General features: G+C 47.4%; 1 protein-coding gene across 1 annotated transcript; it reads right to left on the bottom strand.

Annotated features, from left to right (window-relative positions):
* Positions 1–2,092: 2,092 nt before the first annotated feature.
* On the bottom strand, positions 2,093–3,316 carry LOC135374264 (uncharacterized). Its single transcript, XM_064607257.1, has one exon. It carries the CDS (start codon positions 3,314–3,316, stop codon positions 2,093–2,095), a length of 1,224 nt encoding a protein of 407 aa, XP_064463327.1.
* Positions 3,317–16,797: the final 13,481 nt, after the last annotated feature.

Here is a 16,797-nt window from a genome sequence, read left to right as displayed (position 1 = left end):
GAAAACTCCGCAGAAGTATGCATGCAACTATGCACCTCAAAATATGCATTAAAAATTGTTAATGTAAGTATTGTTTTTCGTCGTTTTTGGTGTGAAGGTATACAACAAAGAAGGCATGCACCACAGACATCGTCTGCTTTTTGCACCGTACCACAGTGCATATTGAATAATAATATAATTGGGAGTAAATTTACGCGCATCGTAGGTTAGCCCATTTGTGTGAAGAGATGCTGCACGTACAGCATGGTAGGGCTACTGATAATTTCGACCACCCGGGTTACTTTAGACGTGCCAAAGCAATCTTTAACACACCGGTGCTGAAGCAATGTTTATCTCTCCCACATTGCTACCATTCTCGGCCAGGATTGAACCCACGATCATGAGCTCAGCAAGTGAACACGTTACCAACAGAGCAACTGAGGCCGGCAGTGCAGATTGAAATGCGAACGCGGTAATTTTCCTAACTGTATACAGAAAGCGAAGAAGCAGAGTACGGCCCACCAGACTCAGACGCCATGCTGCTTACACCAGTGCATCTAGAAATACAGCAAGACATACACACACGCACGCACACACATCCACACACACGCGCGCGCGCGCACACACGGAGGCAATTGGAGCAGATGGCAATATCCCAAAATACGCGCTGTGCGAGTATTTTCCGTATATGCCGTAACGTACGAAACATTCATTTATACGCACTATAGAATCCACTAATCGGCTCCAAACCATGACCAAACGTGCTTCTATCGTAGATATACGACACTATATCGAGAGAGAGAAAGCGAGAAAACAAAGATTCATTTGCCTGAAAATCCGCCGTTTTACTGCTAGATATTTGCAATGCACCCCCAGTTGAAACAGCCCAGTTTAAAAGTCCCAGTTGAAACAGCAGCGCGACGAAACCTCTCGACTGGGGAAAAAAAAAAGGAAATCTCAACGCACGCAGAAAAACAGGGGCGAAGTCACGATACTCCCCTGCACCCTGTATTGGCACACACCTCCTTCCCATCATGAGATCCCGGTCATTCCCCGATGCAGCGTAACCGACTACCGAACACCGACGAGCAGTTTCATCACCCCTCCCGCCTCTCTCCACACAACCGCAACACCTTCCACATACGTAGCAGAAGACGGAAATATGCCAGCTTTATGAACAGCCGTGCAGCGCCAAGAAAAGGCCAAGACCTGCCATGCCTTTTCTAATGTAACAATATCAGCAGTCGATCGGCGCGTTGCGCAACATCCCGCAAACTAGGAGGACAGCGGCATACCAGGTGCCACGCCACTCTCGCCAATCCTCACCCTACGCACCTGGTATTTGCATTCACGCTTTCAGTACAACCCTATCGCCACCCCGTCCCGTCAAGGCTCGCTCCGGGAAATGGGCGGGCGCCCCGCCAAGCCCCGCCCACCATTGCGACACCATAAATAACACGACACCTGTTTAATTTACGAACGTCACTGTAAACGGCCGCCACCCAAAAGATGACATCTGCCCAGGAACCGGGACGCACGGTCACCGAAGCCCTGAAGCCTAGTCGTCGCCGAAGCGCATGCATGCGCAGTATACAAGGCCCTCAGTCTCATAACCGGTCCCTGCAGTTCAGATTCCAGTCCATCATACACAACGAAGTTGAACTCAGAACGAGTTCTGAAGTTGAATTCTGACCTATGATATGATGGGCTATGATGTCAAGTGATAAGTAATGATGTGATGGGCTGTGATGTCGAATGATGGGTAATGATGTGATGGGCTGTGATGTTGAATGATGGGCTATGATGTGATGGGCTGTGATGTTGAATGATGGGTAATGATTTGATGAGTTGTGATGTTGATGTTGAATGATGGGTAATGATGTGATGAGTTGTGATGTTGATGTTGAATGATGGGTAATGATGTGATGAGCAGTGATGTTGATGTTGAATGATGGGTAATGATGTGATGAGCTGTGATGTTGATGTTGAATGATGGGTTATGATGTGATGAGCTGTGATGGTGATGTTGAGTGATGGGTTATGATGTGATGGGCTGTGATGGTGATGTCGGATGATGGGTTATGATGTGATGGGCTGTGATGGTGATGTGATGTTATGGGCTGTGGGCTAGGCCGGACATGATGTGATGTTGAATGAATATTTCGAAAAATGCCGACCTATGGCTGTAAGCTGAGAGGTCCATCCAGTTCTGCGTAGCCGACACTGGATGAACGACCACTTCGGTATTGGGAGCTTCCGGTGCAGCGCTCACCGTCGTGCAGGTGTCGTTGACATTTGGGTCTGGAATTGTAGGAGGGCCGATATCGCCTGCGGACAGCCAGGGAGGACCACTCCACCACAGCGGGCTGTTCCGTAGGCACCTGGCGGAGATGCCGCGGGTCACTAGGTCTGCGGGGTTGTCGCGTCCGTTGCAGTGCCACCATTGTTCCGGTCGTGAAGACGATAAAATTTTTGCCACCATCGACTTGACAAAGGAGGGGCGAGTGTTCGTGTCGCACTGAATCCATTGGAGCGCGATGCTTGAATCCGTCCAGAAGTGAACGGGGGCAGCCTTTAAGGCTTCTACCGTCGAGATATGGCGATAAAGACGCGTGGACAGCAGGCATGCCAGCAGTTCGAGACGCGGCAACGAGAGTTCTTTCAATGGAGCTAGACGGGCTCTCGCTAAAAGCAACCGCGTAGAAGTCGTGCCGTTATTGGGGCGGCTGCGAACGTATACTGTTGTGCCGTAGGCCTTGGGACTAGCGTCGGCGAAGCAATGCACATCAAGCAGGGCCTTGCTCTGCGGAAAGACGCTACGCGACAGGTGCAACGCATCGATGCCTGACAGTTCAGCCTTCCATTTCTCCCAGACCACAAGATCTTCCGTTGCAAACTCAGCGTCCCATGGCAACGACTTGCGCCATAAATTTTGAAACAGGAGCTTGACGGTTACGATGAAGGGTGCGAGATAGCCGAGCGGGTCATAGATGAGGGAGAATGTCTTGAGCACCGTACGTTTCGTAGGAGGATGGGACGCAGACAACGTGAGTGCTCGTTTGACCGAAAAGGTGAGACTATCTGTGTCCCGGTCCCACAACAAGCCCAGCACCTTGATTGTTGCGTTGCCATCGGATGCGTTGTCGTAGGAAACCTCGTCCGACAGAAACCGCTCGCGAAGTGCGGATGAATTTGAAGTCCATTTCCGTATATCCATACCGGCTTCCTGGAGTATGTCAATGGTGTCGCCATACACTTGAAGGGCGTCGGGTTCTGACGTGCATCCCACAACCAAATCGTCGACATAGAACCCTGTACAAAGCCGTGACACAGTCATCGGGTATCGAGAGGCCACGGAAGCGAGATGATGCTGTAACGTTGCCGCCAGCAAGAAAGGGCTGGATGTGGCGTGCAACCGCCCTACACAGGCCCTCACCTCGTGCTGCGCGCCGTTCACCCAACTTTTACACCATTCAGCTGAACGGCCGCGAGGACACTGTTGCCTTAGAACGGCTTAAGCCGGCATACGTCGACGCTGTACCACCGTTGCCGCCCTCCTTCTCCGTGGAGCTACTCTACGACTCACCCTCCACGGCAAGCTGTCCGCTCACTACTCCAACTACTCTTCCCCCACCGTCGCCTCCTCGGCTGTCTACCCGACTCAGACCGCCCCGACAAGTCACTTGGGCTCCCAAGCTCGTTTCTGTTCGCCAGCTTCCAGCGCTTGGCTAGGGGGGAGGCCCTGTGGCGGCATTGCCAGCGCCATCACATCAAGGCGCGAATAATAAATAGCCTTGCCTCGCTCAGCCCGAGCTCTCGCTCTGACCTGGCAATTCCACCGCCATGTTGTTGTCTGGTCTCGTTAGTCTTCAGTAGCACTACAATGTCATGTTCTGGAGAGGGCACGCGTCTCCTAGCAACGACGCCGGCGTCCGGAAGGAACACGTGGTGGAGAAGTCACGTGACGCTGATCGAAAGAGAGGAAAATGGGAGAGATGTCTTCTCCCTCCTTGTGTTTTCTCGAAGGTCGGAGCAGTCCGTTGGGTATATCACGTGAAGTGAGCCCTCCCTGGAAGATGCCAAGGGTAACAACGTTGCCAGATGAAAGCCGGGCGCTCCGTCGGAGCCTAACATGACGTCACAGTTCTCAAAAATAAAAATTTATTTACTCTAGCTTACGTAGAGCCAAGCTATTTTGCAGGAATGTCAAGTGAGACAAGCTGATTTCAGTAACATAACTTTGGAGGGATTCCGAAGACTCGAGATTTAGTCCGTGGTGCCACTTTAACTGAGATAGGTACTTGCTTCAGTTACATGTAACAGGAAGTAACTGGGTTCCCTTCGAACCGCATGTCTTTACTATAAGTATACTACACTCGAAGGAAAAAAAACAGAGTAATAAAAGTAAATGGAGTGTAACTATGACTTTTATACTCTTTTCTGCGCATCTTTACTTTGATCTCCTCGCCTTACTCTTCCAATATTCTCTTTACCCCGGTATGAGGACTATGACGTTGCTGTACCACGCTGAATACACAGGTTCTCGTCCGTGGACTATACTTGCATTCTGAAATCGCTTCTCGTGAGCGATATCGCCAGACTATGCGCCTGTTAGTGAGCCATCCTCTGTCATGACAAGTCTTAACGTCTGTACGCCCGTCCATATAACTCCTCTCACTGTGTATACGCCCCGGGGCGACGTCAGCCACAGAGCTTGAACATTAAAAGGGGCACTCTTCGTCGGTATACAAAAAGCAGTAACAAAGTGACGTCAGTAAAGGACATCGCAGACATATAATTTTACCCTGCATCCACGTAGAGTAATTTTTACTCGCTTGCAGGGTTAAGTTAACACTCATGGGCGACAGTTATACCAGAGTTCGAGGTAACTCGTTACAAGTAACTCGTTACTGTAACTAAGTTCCTTTTTTTTGGTAGCTTGTAACTTAACTCGGTGCTTTTGCGCTGCTTTCAGAGGAACTCGTTCCTTTTTCCGGTAACTTTGCCAAAGTAAGTTAAGTTCTAAGTTACTTTTCATTCGCTTTTCACTCACGTGCGCATATTTTCTTGCTTTCTCTCCGGTTCCTTCATGGCATTTTTTGCTATAAAACGTGATATTCAGTGAATGACAGTATTTTATTCAGGAAGTAAGAACCGCTGCCATTGAAATGAAGTTGAACCATTGTGCGCCCACAGGGAGTAAGATGCAAAGCGTTTGAATAGACCTCTACCAGAGAAACGCTATCATGACGTTGGTAGACACACTGGAACCGGAACAAATCGGAAGGAGAGGGCTGGGTTTCACGAACGGGCACTTGTTCGCTGCCTCCTATTGAAAGAAAAGTAGGACAGAAGGTCATGTCCGTTCCAGGGACCAAGACCGTGCGCGACCTTGTTCACCTCTTGCTTCGAGCGTAGTTCAACCACGGTCTGTGGTTCAACTCTACCAAATTTGTGGCGCTGTCGAGCCCCATGACACAATTTGTTTATAAACAGGGAGAGGTCTATTGTTGGATATAAGCGAAGAAGATCTAGGCGTGTTGCTTCCTCCGCAGGTAACTCAAGGTCTAACTCAACTGCTCACACGCGCTGCACCTGCGTAATGCTATTTTGTGTCCACAGTAACTTGGAGCTAACTCGTTCTTTTTTTAGGTAACTCAGTAACTGCGAGTTACATTTCAGGCTGAAGAACTTCGTTATTAACTTATTTATTAATTAGTTATTATTATTATTATTATTATTATTATAGTTATTATTAATTAGTTACATTTGTCACACGGTAACTTAACTTGTAACGAGTTCTTTCTGATGGGTATCTTCTCAATCTACGAGTTATACCACGCAAACAGTGATTCTAGTGAGAGATTTTACACTGCATAACAGCTGGATATACTCTTGTTTTTCTCAGAGCGTAATATACTCTACTAACCATTACACTACTAACTATACTCTGCTAACTACAGTCAACCCTCGATTTATGAGCCTTCGATTTATGAATTCTCCCGTTTTATGAACAAGAGCACGAGGAACCAAACTTTTTACATGCATTCTTCCCTCGTTTTATGAACCTCGATATCCGAATAATGAATGGAATTTCTGGGAACCAACTAGGAGTTGCCCAGCGTTTTTGCCCGCAATTTATGAACGGATCGTTCCGAGGTCAACAGAAACCTTCAAAGAGATTATTCCGTGGTCTTATGAATGACGCCTGAATGGACAAAACGTTTTCCAGGTATTGCACCCTCGGTTCTTATTTCCTCGAAATCCGAACAAGAAACGGGTTTTCCGTAGTCGCGTTTCCCATCTCATCATCGTATCTCTATTTGTGTGTGTGTGTGTCCGTGGTCGCACAAGGGTCGATCAAGTGTTCCCGACGTCAATTGATGAATAAGGTGGCCGCTGTCACCCGGAGATTAATACGCAAACGGATGTTAAAAATCACAGAAGAAATTCGCGACCAGTCGAGTGCGAATGTGCTGACATCTCTTCTTCACAAGATTGACACAGCGGAAGGTCCAAAGCAAAATTAAACAATTTAGTATTGCATAATAAACATAGTGTGAATGTGCTAACGTCTGTTCTTTGTGAGATTGATACAGCAGAAGGCGTGGTCGTAAGCAAAATTACACGATATATTACATTATAAACACAATCCCAACTCGGAAATACTGTTCCATTTGCTCGATAGTACTCACTTCACGGATTTTTCGATTTATGAATCCCTCGATTTATGAACGATTTTTCAGGGAACCGAGGGTGTTCATAAATCGAGGGTTGACTGTATACTATATATGCTCATATGCTGCTTTAACGTCACCTTTTCTTCTAGCATATACTCCTTATGATTTCTATGGCAAGGGACGAGGTAGCCATTATGACGCGGGCACGAGTCGCCGAGACCCCGCGCATCAGCATTCACCAACTTGCAGCGCAAACAGGAGGAAAATATTCCGCAACGAAAGTTGCTACCCACCAGTCTACACCAAGAGTTGTGTGCTCGAGTTTTTGAGCATGGCTTGTAGTTAGTTTTGTCTTAGGCTTTCAACAGTTTTTAAACATAGAGGGCGAGATTCTGAACTTTTCCTACGAGGTTGTGGTCAGACGAAGCACATTTACGAATGATCCGTCCGTCCACACGAAACCCACCCACTCACCCAAGTCCAACAACACCCATCAAAGTATCGGACAGAAATGCCGAAGACGCCGCGAAAGCGGCGGATCGCGTGAAAATGGCAGCAGTGTGTTTATCAGCCTGGTTCTCCGGTAGCACCCCGATTCGTCCAAATGTTTATTTCGTCCAAGTATTCACAACGTCCAAGTACTCAGCACGTCCGAAAAAAATTGGACATAGTGGGCATTGGACGAACTGAACCAAAGGGGGGAAAACTTGACCAACCCGTCCAAATAACCGTACCGTCCAAACGCTTGTTTCGTCCGAAAAGGGAGGGGGATCTCCGAATGCGAGTGAACAATTGCTTCATTTGCGATTGAAGGTAGGATTTAAACATTCACACCGAAAGATGCCATGCCATACACCAAGTAAAACGAAAAACAAGTGCTCAGCCTGCTCTGTTTATTTATTTTTCTTTCTTTCTTTTTTTTTTTTTCATTCCAACAACTGACTTATTAGTTGAAGGTAAGATTTAAACATTCCCACTGAAAGATGTTATACACCGAGTAAAACGAGAAACAAATGCTCAGCCTGCTCCGTTTAGTTGTTCTTTTTCTTCTTCTTTTTTTCATTTAAACAACTAACTTATTATTTAGCATGGCCCAGCAAGTGGGACATGCGCTGCAGGTATGCCTTGATGACATGAGCAAACTGCTCTGTTACGTCTGTGAAGTTTGCTTCGTTTCCCAGCATCATTTCCCCTGAGCTGTATTTTCCGTACGCCCATGAGAAGGAAGAGCGAGCCTCTTGTATCGTCTCCTGCTTGGCGAAGCCCCGTTCAACAGCAGCCGAATGCGTACCTGCAAATGGCGGTAAGAAGCATGAATACAAAGAGAGCAAGCGAGGAAGTATATATGCTATATTCTATTAATTATCATGATGATGTTCCCTGATTATGCGAATTTGTTTCTTACCTGGTTGTGCTTACATTGTGTATGGTTGACTCAAATTCGACGAGGAACTTCGAAAACGTCATGTGGGGTTGGCTCTTGAATTTCATGCGCAGCGAATTATGCCACCCTTCGACGTGATCGTTTGTGCGGAGATCGTCCTCATCCGCAAACTAATTCCAGAGATGAACGTTGGTAAGCCACTTCCGCTCGAAGTAGTCTACGTAAAGGCAAAGGGACGCAAGTTTCCTTTCAGATCCCTAGATGTCTCCAAGAAAGATCACTGACATTGGGAAACGCGGTACGTAGCGAGAACACAGTTATAGAAAACAATACATCGTTAACTGGACGGTCACTGTAGGTCAGCCGTCCTGTGAACGGGTTTGTGTTTTCTGTGATTCCCCGTTTGATCGATAACCCATTTGCTTTCATGAATACAGTCACCTGCCATTCACCCAATGTCAAAATGGCCTGTGCTTTCATGAATGTAGCCAGGCAGTCGCCTGCCGAAAGGAGCAGATCCTTTGGGAATTCCCCCATTTGAACGAAACGGGCTATTGGACGCGCTGGGCAAGTTTCTCCTCGCCTGTTCATTTCGTCCAAGTGTTCAGGACGTCCGATTTTTTTCGGACGAATTAAATATTTGGACGTTGTGAGCACTTGGACGAAATAAACGTTAGGACGAAATGGGGCGTAACCGGTTCTCCAAGCATACAATCTCAAGAGTCCGCCTGAAAACATTAGTGTCACTGTGGAGAGCACGTCAGTTGTTGAGGTAAGCCGGCTTATCTTGACGTTCTCTGCAGTGCCGCAGATGAACGAGTAACAATTTTGTTGTGCCGCATCTGTTCACGCGATGCAGAACGTGCGGAAGCCATACGCACGTTATTGCTACGTTATTGTGGATATACAAGTAAGTAAATGTGTGGTCCCTGCCTGACCTAGACAGTAAAGTCACAGACCACTTTTATGCGCTTCCTTATATTCCAAGGGCTACCTTTGTCCTTGCACACTGTTTTTCCAAATTCAAGTGCTGCAACCTTGCTTGCTTCGAGATGCTTTAATATATATTTTTTTCTTGCAGGATAGGCATCAACAATGTTGATGGACTCTCCTCTATGGATGTGGAACAAGGGTCGGGCAAAAGGTGCAATACTAATACAGTCAACCCTCGATTTATGAACACCCTCGGTTCCCCGAAAAATCCTTCATAAATCGAGGGATTCATAAATCGAAAATACAGTTAACTGAGTACTATCGAGCAAATGCAACAGTATTTCCGAGTTGGGATTGTGTTTATAATGCCATATATTGTGTAATTTTGCTTTTGACCATGCCTTCTGCTGTATCAATCTCACAAAAACAGACGTTAGCGCATTCACACTCTGTTTATTATGTAATACAAAATTGTTTAATTTTGCTTTGGACCATGCCTTCCGCTGTGTCAATCTTGGAAATAAGAGATGTCACAACATTCGCACTGGACTGGTCTCGGATTTCCTCCGGGATTTTTGACCTCCGTTTATTAATCTCCGGGTGACAGCGACCACCTTATTCATCAACTGAGGTCAGGAACACTTGGTCGCACCTTGTGCGACCCCGGAAACCCGTTTGTTGTTCGGATTTCGAGGGGTTAAGAACCGAGGGTGGCAATACCTGGAAAACGTTTTGTCCGTTCAGGCGTCATTCATAAGACCACGGAATTATCCATTTGAAAGTTTCTGTTGACCTCGGAACGATGCGTTCATAAATTGAGGGCAAAAACGCTGGGCAACTCCTAGTTGGTTCCTAGAAATTCCGTTCATTATTCGAATATCGAGGTTCATAAAACGAAGGAAAAATGAATGGAAAAAGTTTGGTTCCCGGTGCTCGTGTTCACAAAACGAGGGAATTCATACATCGAGGGTTGACTGTATTATTAAACCGGAAAAGGCTCGCGCAATATCAAACAAGCTTCGGCATTTGAACTCGACAACGATCAACTTGAAGAGATACAACATGATTTCGTCATTCTCCGTGCTCCGCTCAATATAGCTTTGCACATGAAAAGATGCTTTAATCCAAACATGCATCAGCTCACCCAAGCCCACCAACGCTCTGGCCACAAAGCTCTCTTCACCTTTCTGGATACCGCAGGACTTAGATCCTTATTGTGAAGGGGTTCATTATTTCATTCCCCGCATCACCTCCAGCAACGGGGTAGAGTATCGCCCCTTGCGATGAAACTCCCCACCCATCATCCCGAAATAAAGTTGTTGTTGTTCCATCGGCTAACCTGAAGCCCACCCACAGGAATAATATGTACTGACGTTGCAAATAGTGAAGCCTTCGTCAAGAACATATTATCTGACTTTGTTTCTAGTGTTGTAAATGAACAGTTTTCTATCAGGTAGCATTTTACGACACTGGTCATTTTAAAATTTATAAATGTTCACTACAGGAGGCAGCAACCTCTGCAATCCCCTCTGCACTAGCTGTGGCGTGGTGGATGATATTTCCCACTGCATCCAACACTGCCGGCAACCCCTTCTGCACCGTGACGCCCTCTGTCGTCGTCTATCCCAACTTGGCTACGGCACTATCAAGGTGTATTTAAACAGGTAGCGCAACTCCCATAGGCCCCTGTGTCTTCAGAATGACGCCATGATAGAGACGGTCAGCGCCATCCATGCGTTGCTCGGACTACTACGATTGTAAATAAATGACGTCAGAGACGACGTCACTAGTATGAATAATAAGTAGCGCATAATTAGCCATGCACGTTTATATTGGCCCACTTCGCTTGCCTTGTATTCCCATTTCCGCGCCCAGTCAACAATACCAAACGAGAACACAGAAAAATAAAGCATTTCAGATTTAATGAATCATATCAATTCCAAATACGTACAGTTACCACAGATTTTGACAACTCCAATAGAAAGGCGTCGTGATGACCACAAAGAAATTACAAAGGCTCACATAAGGCCCATTTCTTACCTAGAGCTATACGTACACCTAGTGATTAGACATTTGCATTTATCCAATGAGTGGCCGTTATAGGTCCATTGCAACAAAACACAACATCGTTGGTGCACAGTTGGTTCCTGCTAACACTCACACCATCATGGCCGCTCGTCCCATGACGAAATGTTTTTTTATTCGCGGGCCCAGCAACAGGGGATGCATTGTATTCATCTGTTCACACCTGTTAGTCTTGGTCTACAGCACGGAGGTGTGAAGGTCACTTCCTGTTTAACCCAAAGAGTGTACGAACTCCGTATTACAATGCACGGACACACGGTACGGATACAGACACACGGATACCCCCCCCCCCCCACACACACACACCACCACCACCACCACGACTGTGTCACATGCGCAAAGGAGCAGGATACGGAAATGTACTGGAGTGGTAGATGATCTCGTATATGTACACGAGCGGGGCAACAGAAAGCATTTTCTACATTGAAATTAAGAATAACCTATTAGTACACACACGAGCCAGACCCAAGTTTTTCTGTTTACAACCGTACTTCTACTGTCAACACCCAGGATCGCTCGCGCCTCTTGCTGGTGGCTTTGCCGATGGGTCTGATTTGGTATTTTCGCTAGTTTTCGATACCACTTTAGATATACCTTGGCACTATGACACTGGCTACCTTACTGGGTCGCGTTCGTCAGTCGACCCAGTGGGCCGTCACCACCTGCGCTCCTCCCCTTTCTCCTTTCTAGGCTTGTGATTGTTTTAGTTTTGTGTTCTTCCTTTTCCTTCCTTCGTTGTCCTCCTTCTCTTTTCCTTTTCCATTTCTTTTCTTTCCTTCTTTTCATTTGCTTTTCTTGCCTCATTCTTTTCTTCTTTTTCTTCTCCGTTTCTTCTTTTCCTGCTTATCTTTTCCTTTTCGTTTCTTCCCCCTTTTTTTTGAATAGCAAGCCGACCTCTGCCTGGCTGGCCTTAACTTTTTTCTTAATAAACATATCCCCTCTCTGTCTATTACTTATGAGAGTAACGTTGTCATCCCCCTGCGACCTCTCCCTGCGTGGACGTCACCTCTTGTTCATTAAACTTATGTACCCCCCCCCCATTCCCCAGAATCTGCAGCAGAAGAGGGGATGAATCAATGAAAGTGTGCGCGCGCCATTAGCATTCGACCTTTCAGGAGAAAGGGGGGTTAACGTAACAGAAGATCACAGGTTGTACTTATCTGTACCATTTAAGGGTAATGGTGCTACCCGCTATGGCAACAAAAGTGAAGCTTACGAAGCTATTGGCTGTTCATAGCTTAATTAACCAAGGTACACGAATTAACTTTTGTAATTAAAAAGAAAAGGTTACTAGTCGCACTTGCGGAAATAAAGCACGCTGTATATGGGAAAGCCGTTTATGGTTCAACCAGAGCGTCCTTTAGAAAAGCCGTCGAGTGCAAGAAAAGCTAATGATTTAAACATTATCCTTTTCGGTGTCGTGTAACCATGATTTTGAATATCCTATGCCTATTTAATTGTCTTTTTTATTGAAGGTTCAGCTTGTTTGTATTTGTAGAGGACGACGGTCTTCCTCTACATGAGTCCTGGCCGGCGATGATAGAATGTCCCAGTGGGCAGGTGATCGTGCCCTCACGCTAGGACGGTGCCGGTAGAACTGACGAGCCAGGGCAGCAGCGCGTGGCAGCAGGGACACATCGGTATTATCATCGGAAGCCACCACATATTAATTAAAAAGTCCATAGTTTTCGTTAGTTGACAGGCGTCTCTATTTTTGGCGCAAAACGTTTTTCTCCTCAACCACACGTCCGTGAGGCGGAGTTGAGCACGTCCTCATCCTCATTTACCCTCTCGAGGATGCCTACCTCTGGTCAAGATTGCATCCCATAGACGTCTCCCTGTTTGTAAACATATGACGTCATAGTGTTCGACAGCGCCACCAATTTCGTAGAGTTGAGCTACGCTGGACGCTAGGGGTCGAACAAGGTCGCGCCAGAAAGCCACAGTCTTGAAGGGATTACGATGCTCCCTGAAAGGGACGCGACGTTTTGTCCTACTTTTCTTTCAATAGGAGGCAGCGAAAAAGTGCCCATTCGTGGAACCCAGCCCTCTCCTTTCGATTTGTTCCGGTTCCAGTGTGTCTACCAACGTCGTGATAGCGCTTCTCTGGTAGAGGTCTATTCAAACGCTTTGCATCTTACTCCCTGTGGGCGCACAATGGTTCAGCTTCATTCCAATGGCAGCGGTTCTTACTGTCCTACTGTCATTAACTGAATATCACGTTTTATAGCAAAAAATGCCATGAAGGAACCGGAGAGAGAGCAAGAAAATATGCGCACGTGAGTGAAAAGCGAAAGAAAAGTAACTTAGAACTTAACTTACTTTGGCAAAGTTACCGGAAAAAGGAACGAGTTCCTCTGAAAGTTACCACGGCGCAAAAGTACCGAGTTAAGTTACAATTTACCAAAAAAAGGAACTTAGTTACAGTAACGAGTTACCTCGAACTCTGGTATAACTGTCGCCCATGAGGGTTAACTTAACCCTGCAAGCGAGTAAAAATTACCCATGCCCATTACCCGTGCCCATTCGTGGAACCCAGCCCTCCCCTTCCGATTTGTTTCGGTTTCAGTCTGTCTACTAACGTCCTGATGACCTTGTAGAGGTTCATTGCGGGCAGCCCTGTCCCGCGACGAGGAATGGCGACTTCCTTGATGCAAATGCGCTTTGTAACTACATGCTGGACTCATCGAATAGGGTACTCAATTTCGTCACTCTACTCAACATGAGGGCATTTTTCTGGTCTACCTAGGAAAACTGGTTCGACGCCTACGGTTTTCCTTTCCCTTTTTCTGAGGGAACTATGCTTCCCCCTGTTCATTCTCCTCGTGGACGACATAAAAAATTGTCTTCATGTGAAGACAAGTACTTGTTGCAATGCAAACAAGCGCTCGTATACTTACATGACTTATGTTAGCTGAGATTCTTTTTTATCTTTCTAAGGTTGGACGCTTCCCGCAAACGTCGAATTCTTACATCCACAATTAAAACCGAGAGATTGAGGGATGCAAATACGACGCAGTCGCAACACGAGGTGTCGTTTATGTCAGTCTGTTAGTTTTAATTATGGATGTCGGTCATCGCCAGCCGCCTACTTCGTTGTCATTTTGCGAATTCTTGACCTTTTTCGTGGAAAAGGAAACCCTACTTCGTGCTGCTGCACGGTGTTCATTTTCATCACCGAAATGCGGTTTTAGAAGCGAATGCATCTCCCACGGCTTCTGTGTGTCTTGGAAGATCCCGTCGGTGCAGGTAGTCCTGACAAAGACGCTTCAGGCGTCCGTGCAAGTGGACGACCTCTCACCTCACCCTCTTCGCTCGTGGATTTATATAGATCTTTTGAAGCAGCGTACGCTGCTTCAAATGCGAACGTTCAAGAAGGTCGTTCCTGCAACAGCTTGGTCGTCCTTACAGGCACTTTAAGAACTCGACGTTTGCGGGAAGCGTTAAACCTTAGAAAGCTAGTAAAAGAAGTTTAGCTAACATAAAAAAAAGTAAAAGTGAAACAGTATGTGAGCGCGATAAACGCGAACTAAAATCGCATAACCTAAAAACACGAAATGGAATCCCGATAAAAGTGTGGTGAAAGAGGCGGTGAGTAACAGACGACTTCAGAAAATCCCAGAGAGCATACAGCCGCTTTGAGCTATGGGAACTTGCTCGAGACAAAGGAGGAGAAGGTCTCCGAGGTGGTGGTGGTGGTGGTGGTGATAGGGCTTGCCGTTGTCGGCCTGACGTATGTGGGCAACGTCACGACTCACGCCCTGGGGGAATGTGCGTCCTGGGCCGACTTCTAAGGGAACTGTGCCGACATATGTCTGAAAGCGTCTGAGGAAAACCCAGGAAAAACCCCAGACAGCACAGCCGGTCTCCGAGCTGTTTCGGTTCCTCCTCTCTCGGCCAATCGTCTACGAGGAGCCAAGGTACACGAAAAGGAAACGTGAAGGACAGTTCACCCTTTGTTATTCCAGTGCTCTCCAAGGATGCAACGCGAGCGCAAGGAGAACTGGGATCTTCAGAAATCGTCTATTGTCTGGCTTCAGCGGTCTTGTGGTCCACTGGACCTTTTTCACAGCGCTTCTGTGCATGGTCTGTGACCCCGACGGCGCCAATGAGAGTTCCCTAGATATTCAAGAGATGGCACCGGCTGCCTTTCGGCGCGCGTCGAACGTGTTTATTTGGACATCCGCTAGGATAGGACGCGAGTGTAAAAAAGGTCTATTGTCCGGCCTCAGCAGTTTTTTGGTGAGCAATAGACCTCTTCCCGACAAACGTCATCATGACGTTGATAAACATACTGAAACCGAAACAAATCGGAAGGGGAGGGCTGGGTTCCACGAATGGGCACTTGTTCGCTGCCTCTTATTGAAAGAAAAATAGGACTGAAGTAGGAATGAGTCCCCCTTTTCAAGGAGCATCGTATTCCCGTCAAGTCCTTGGCGTTCGGGTGTGGCCATGTTCGTTCCTAGCTTCGAGCATAGTTCAGCTCTACCTGGTGGCCCTGTCGAACACTACGACGTCGTTTGTTTACAACCGAGAGAGGTCTATTATTCGCGCCCCTCTAGCCACGACCTACTTTACAGAGGGTGAAGAAACCGATTTTCCGTGGAGTGCGCCAAGGAAGACGAGGGGCTAGTCAATCGCCAACCCGTGCTTTGATGTCCCAGCACATGTCGGCACAGTTCCCTTAGAAGTCGGCCCAGGACGCACTTTCCCGCAGGACGTCAGTGGTGACGTTGCCCACCCCGATGAGCCCGACAACGGCGAGCCCTTTCATCACCACCGATGTCCCCGCCGTTTTCACTGTTATTCGATGGAACACATGACAGCAGTAGACGCTGGATGATGAGAGTACGCCGGAATTCCCTGTCTAGGGGCGCAAGCGTCCACCTCTATAATAAGCTGTGAACGCGCTAGTATCTAACAATCTCAAACGCGTGGTAACTGGCCCAACACAGAAGGTGCTGCTGTCAAGCTTATATGTACGATGTACAGCACATAGCGCGCGAGTTTTACAGAGTTACGTGCCACCTTACGCGCGTTGCTCGAAGTCTCCGGGAAGCTCCTCCGGCGAAGAACCCCCTGCGATCTCTGTCTCTCTCGATTTCCAAGCCCGAGAAGGAAGTTGCATACGAATTTTGCAAGACCATAGCAGCGAGCTCCGAGGCGGCGAAATGTTCAGGCTTTCAGGAACATGTTGTGCAGCTACAGCGCGCTATTAGCCAAGCTCCTCTATCATCGGACCCCGACATGGATGCAGACTTCACGGTTGCAGAACTCAAGGCGGCCCTGGCGTTTTCTCGGAAAAAGTCGGCACCTGGTCCGGACTTGGTCACCTATGCTGCGCTCCGTAACCTGAATGACACCTGCCTTCTGGTCCTCTTAGAGATCTACAATAAATCATGGAGGGATGGACAAGTCCCTGCTCAGTGGAAGGAGGCCCTAGTGGTTCCCATACTGAAACCTGGAAAACATCCCTTGGACCTGGCGTCTTTTCGGCCTGTCAGCCTTACCAGCTGCCTAGGCAAAGTTCTGGAGCGCATGGTGCTGCACAGGCTCGAGTGGTGGCTTGAGAGGAGATGTGTTTTCCCCCAGGAAATGTCAGGCTTCCGTAGGCATCGTAGTTCAATGGATTCGGTGATGGATTTGGTCTCTACTGTTGAGGAAGCGAAAGCCCGGAGGCAAATCGTGATGGCTGTCTTCCTGGACGTCAAGCGGGCGTATGACACCGTAAGTCTC

This window comes from Ornithodoros turicata, unplaced genomic scaffold, assembly GCF_037126465.1.
Source record: "Ornithodoros turicata isolate Travis unplaced genomic scaffold, ASM3712646v1 Chromosome52, whole genome shotgun sequence".
NCBI classification, from domain to species: domain Eukaryota; kingdom Metazoa; phylum Arthropoda; class Arachnida; order Ixodida; family Argasidae; genus Ornithodoros; species Ornithodoros turicata.
This window is presented reverse-complemented; position numbering and strand designations above follow the sequence as displayed.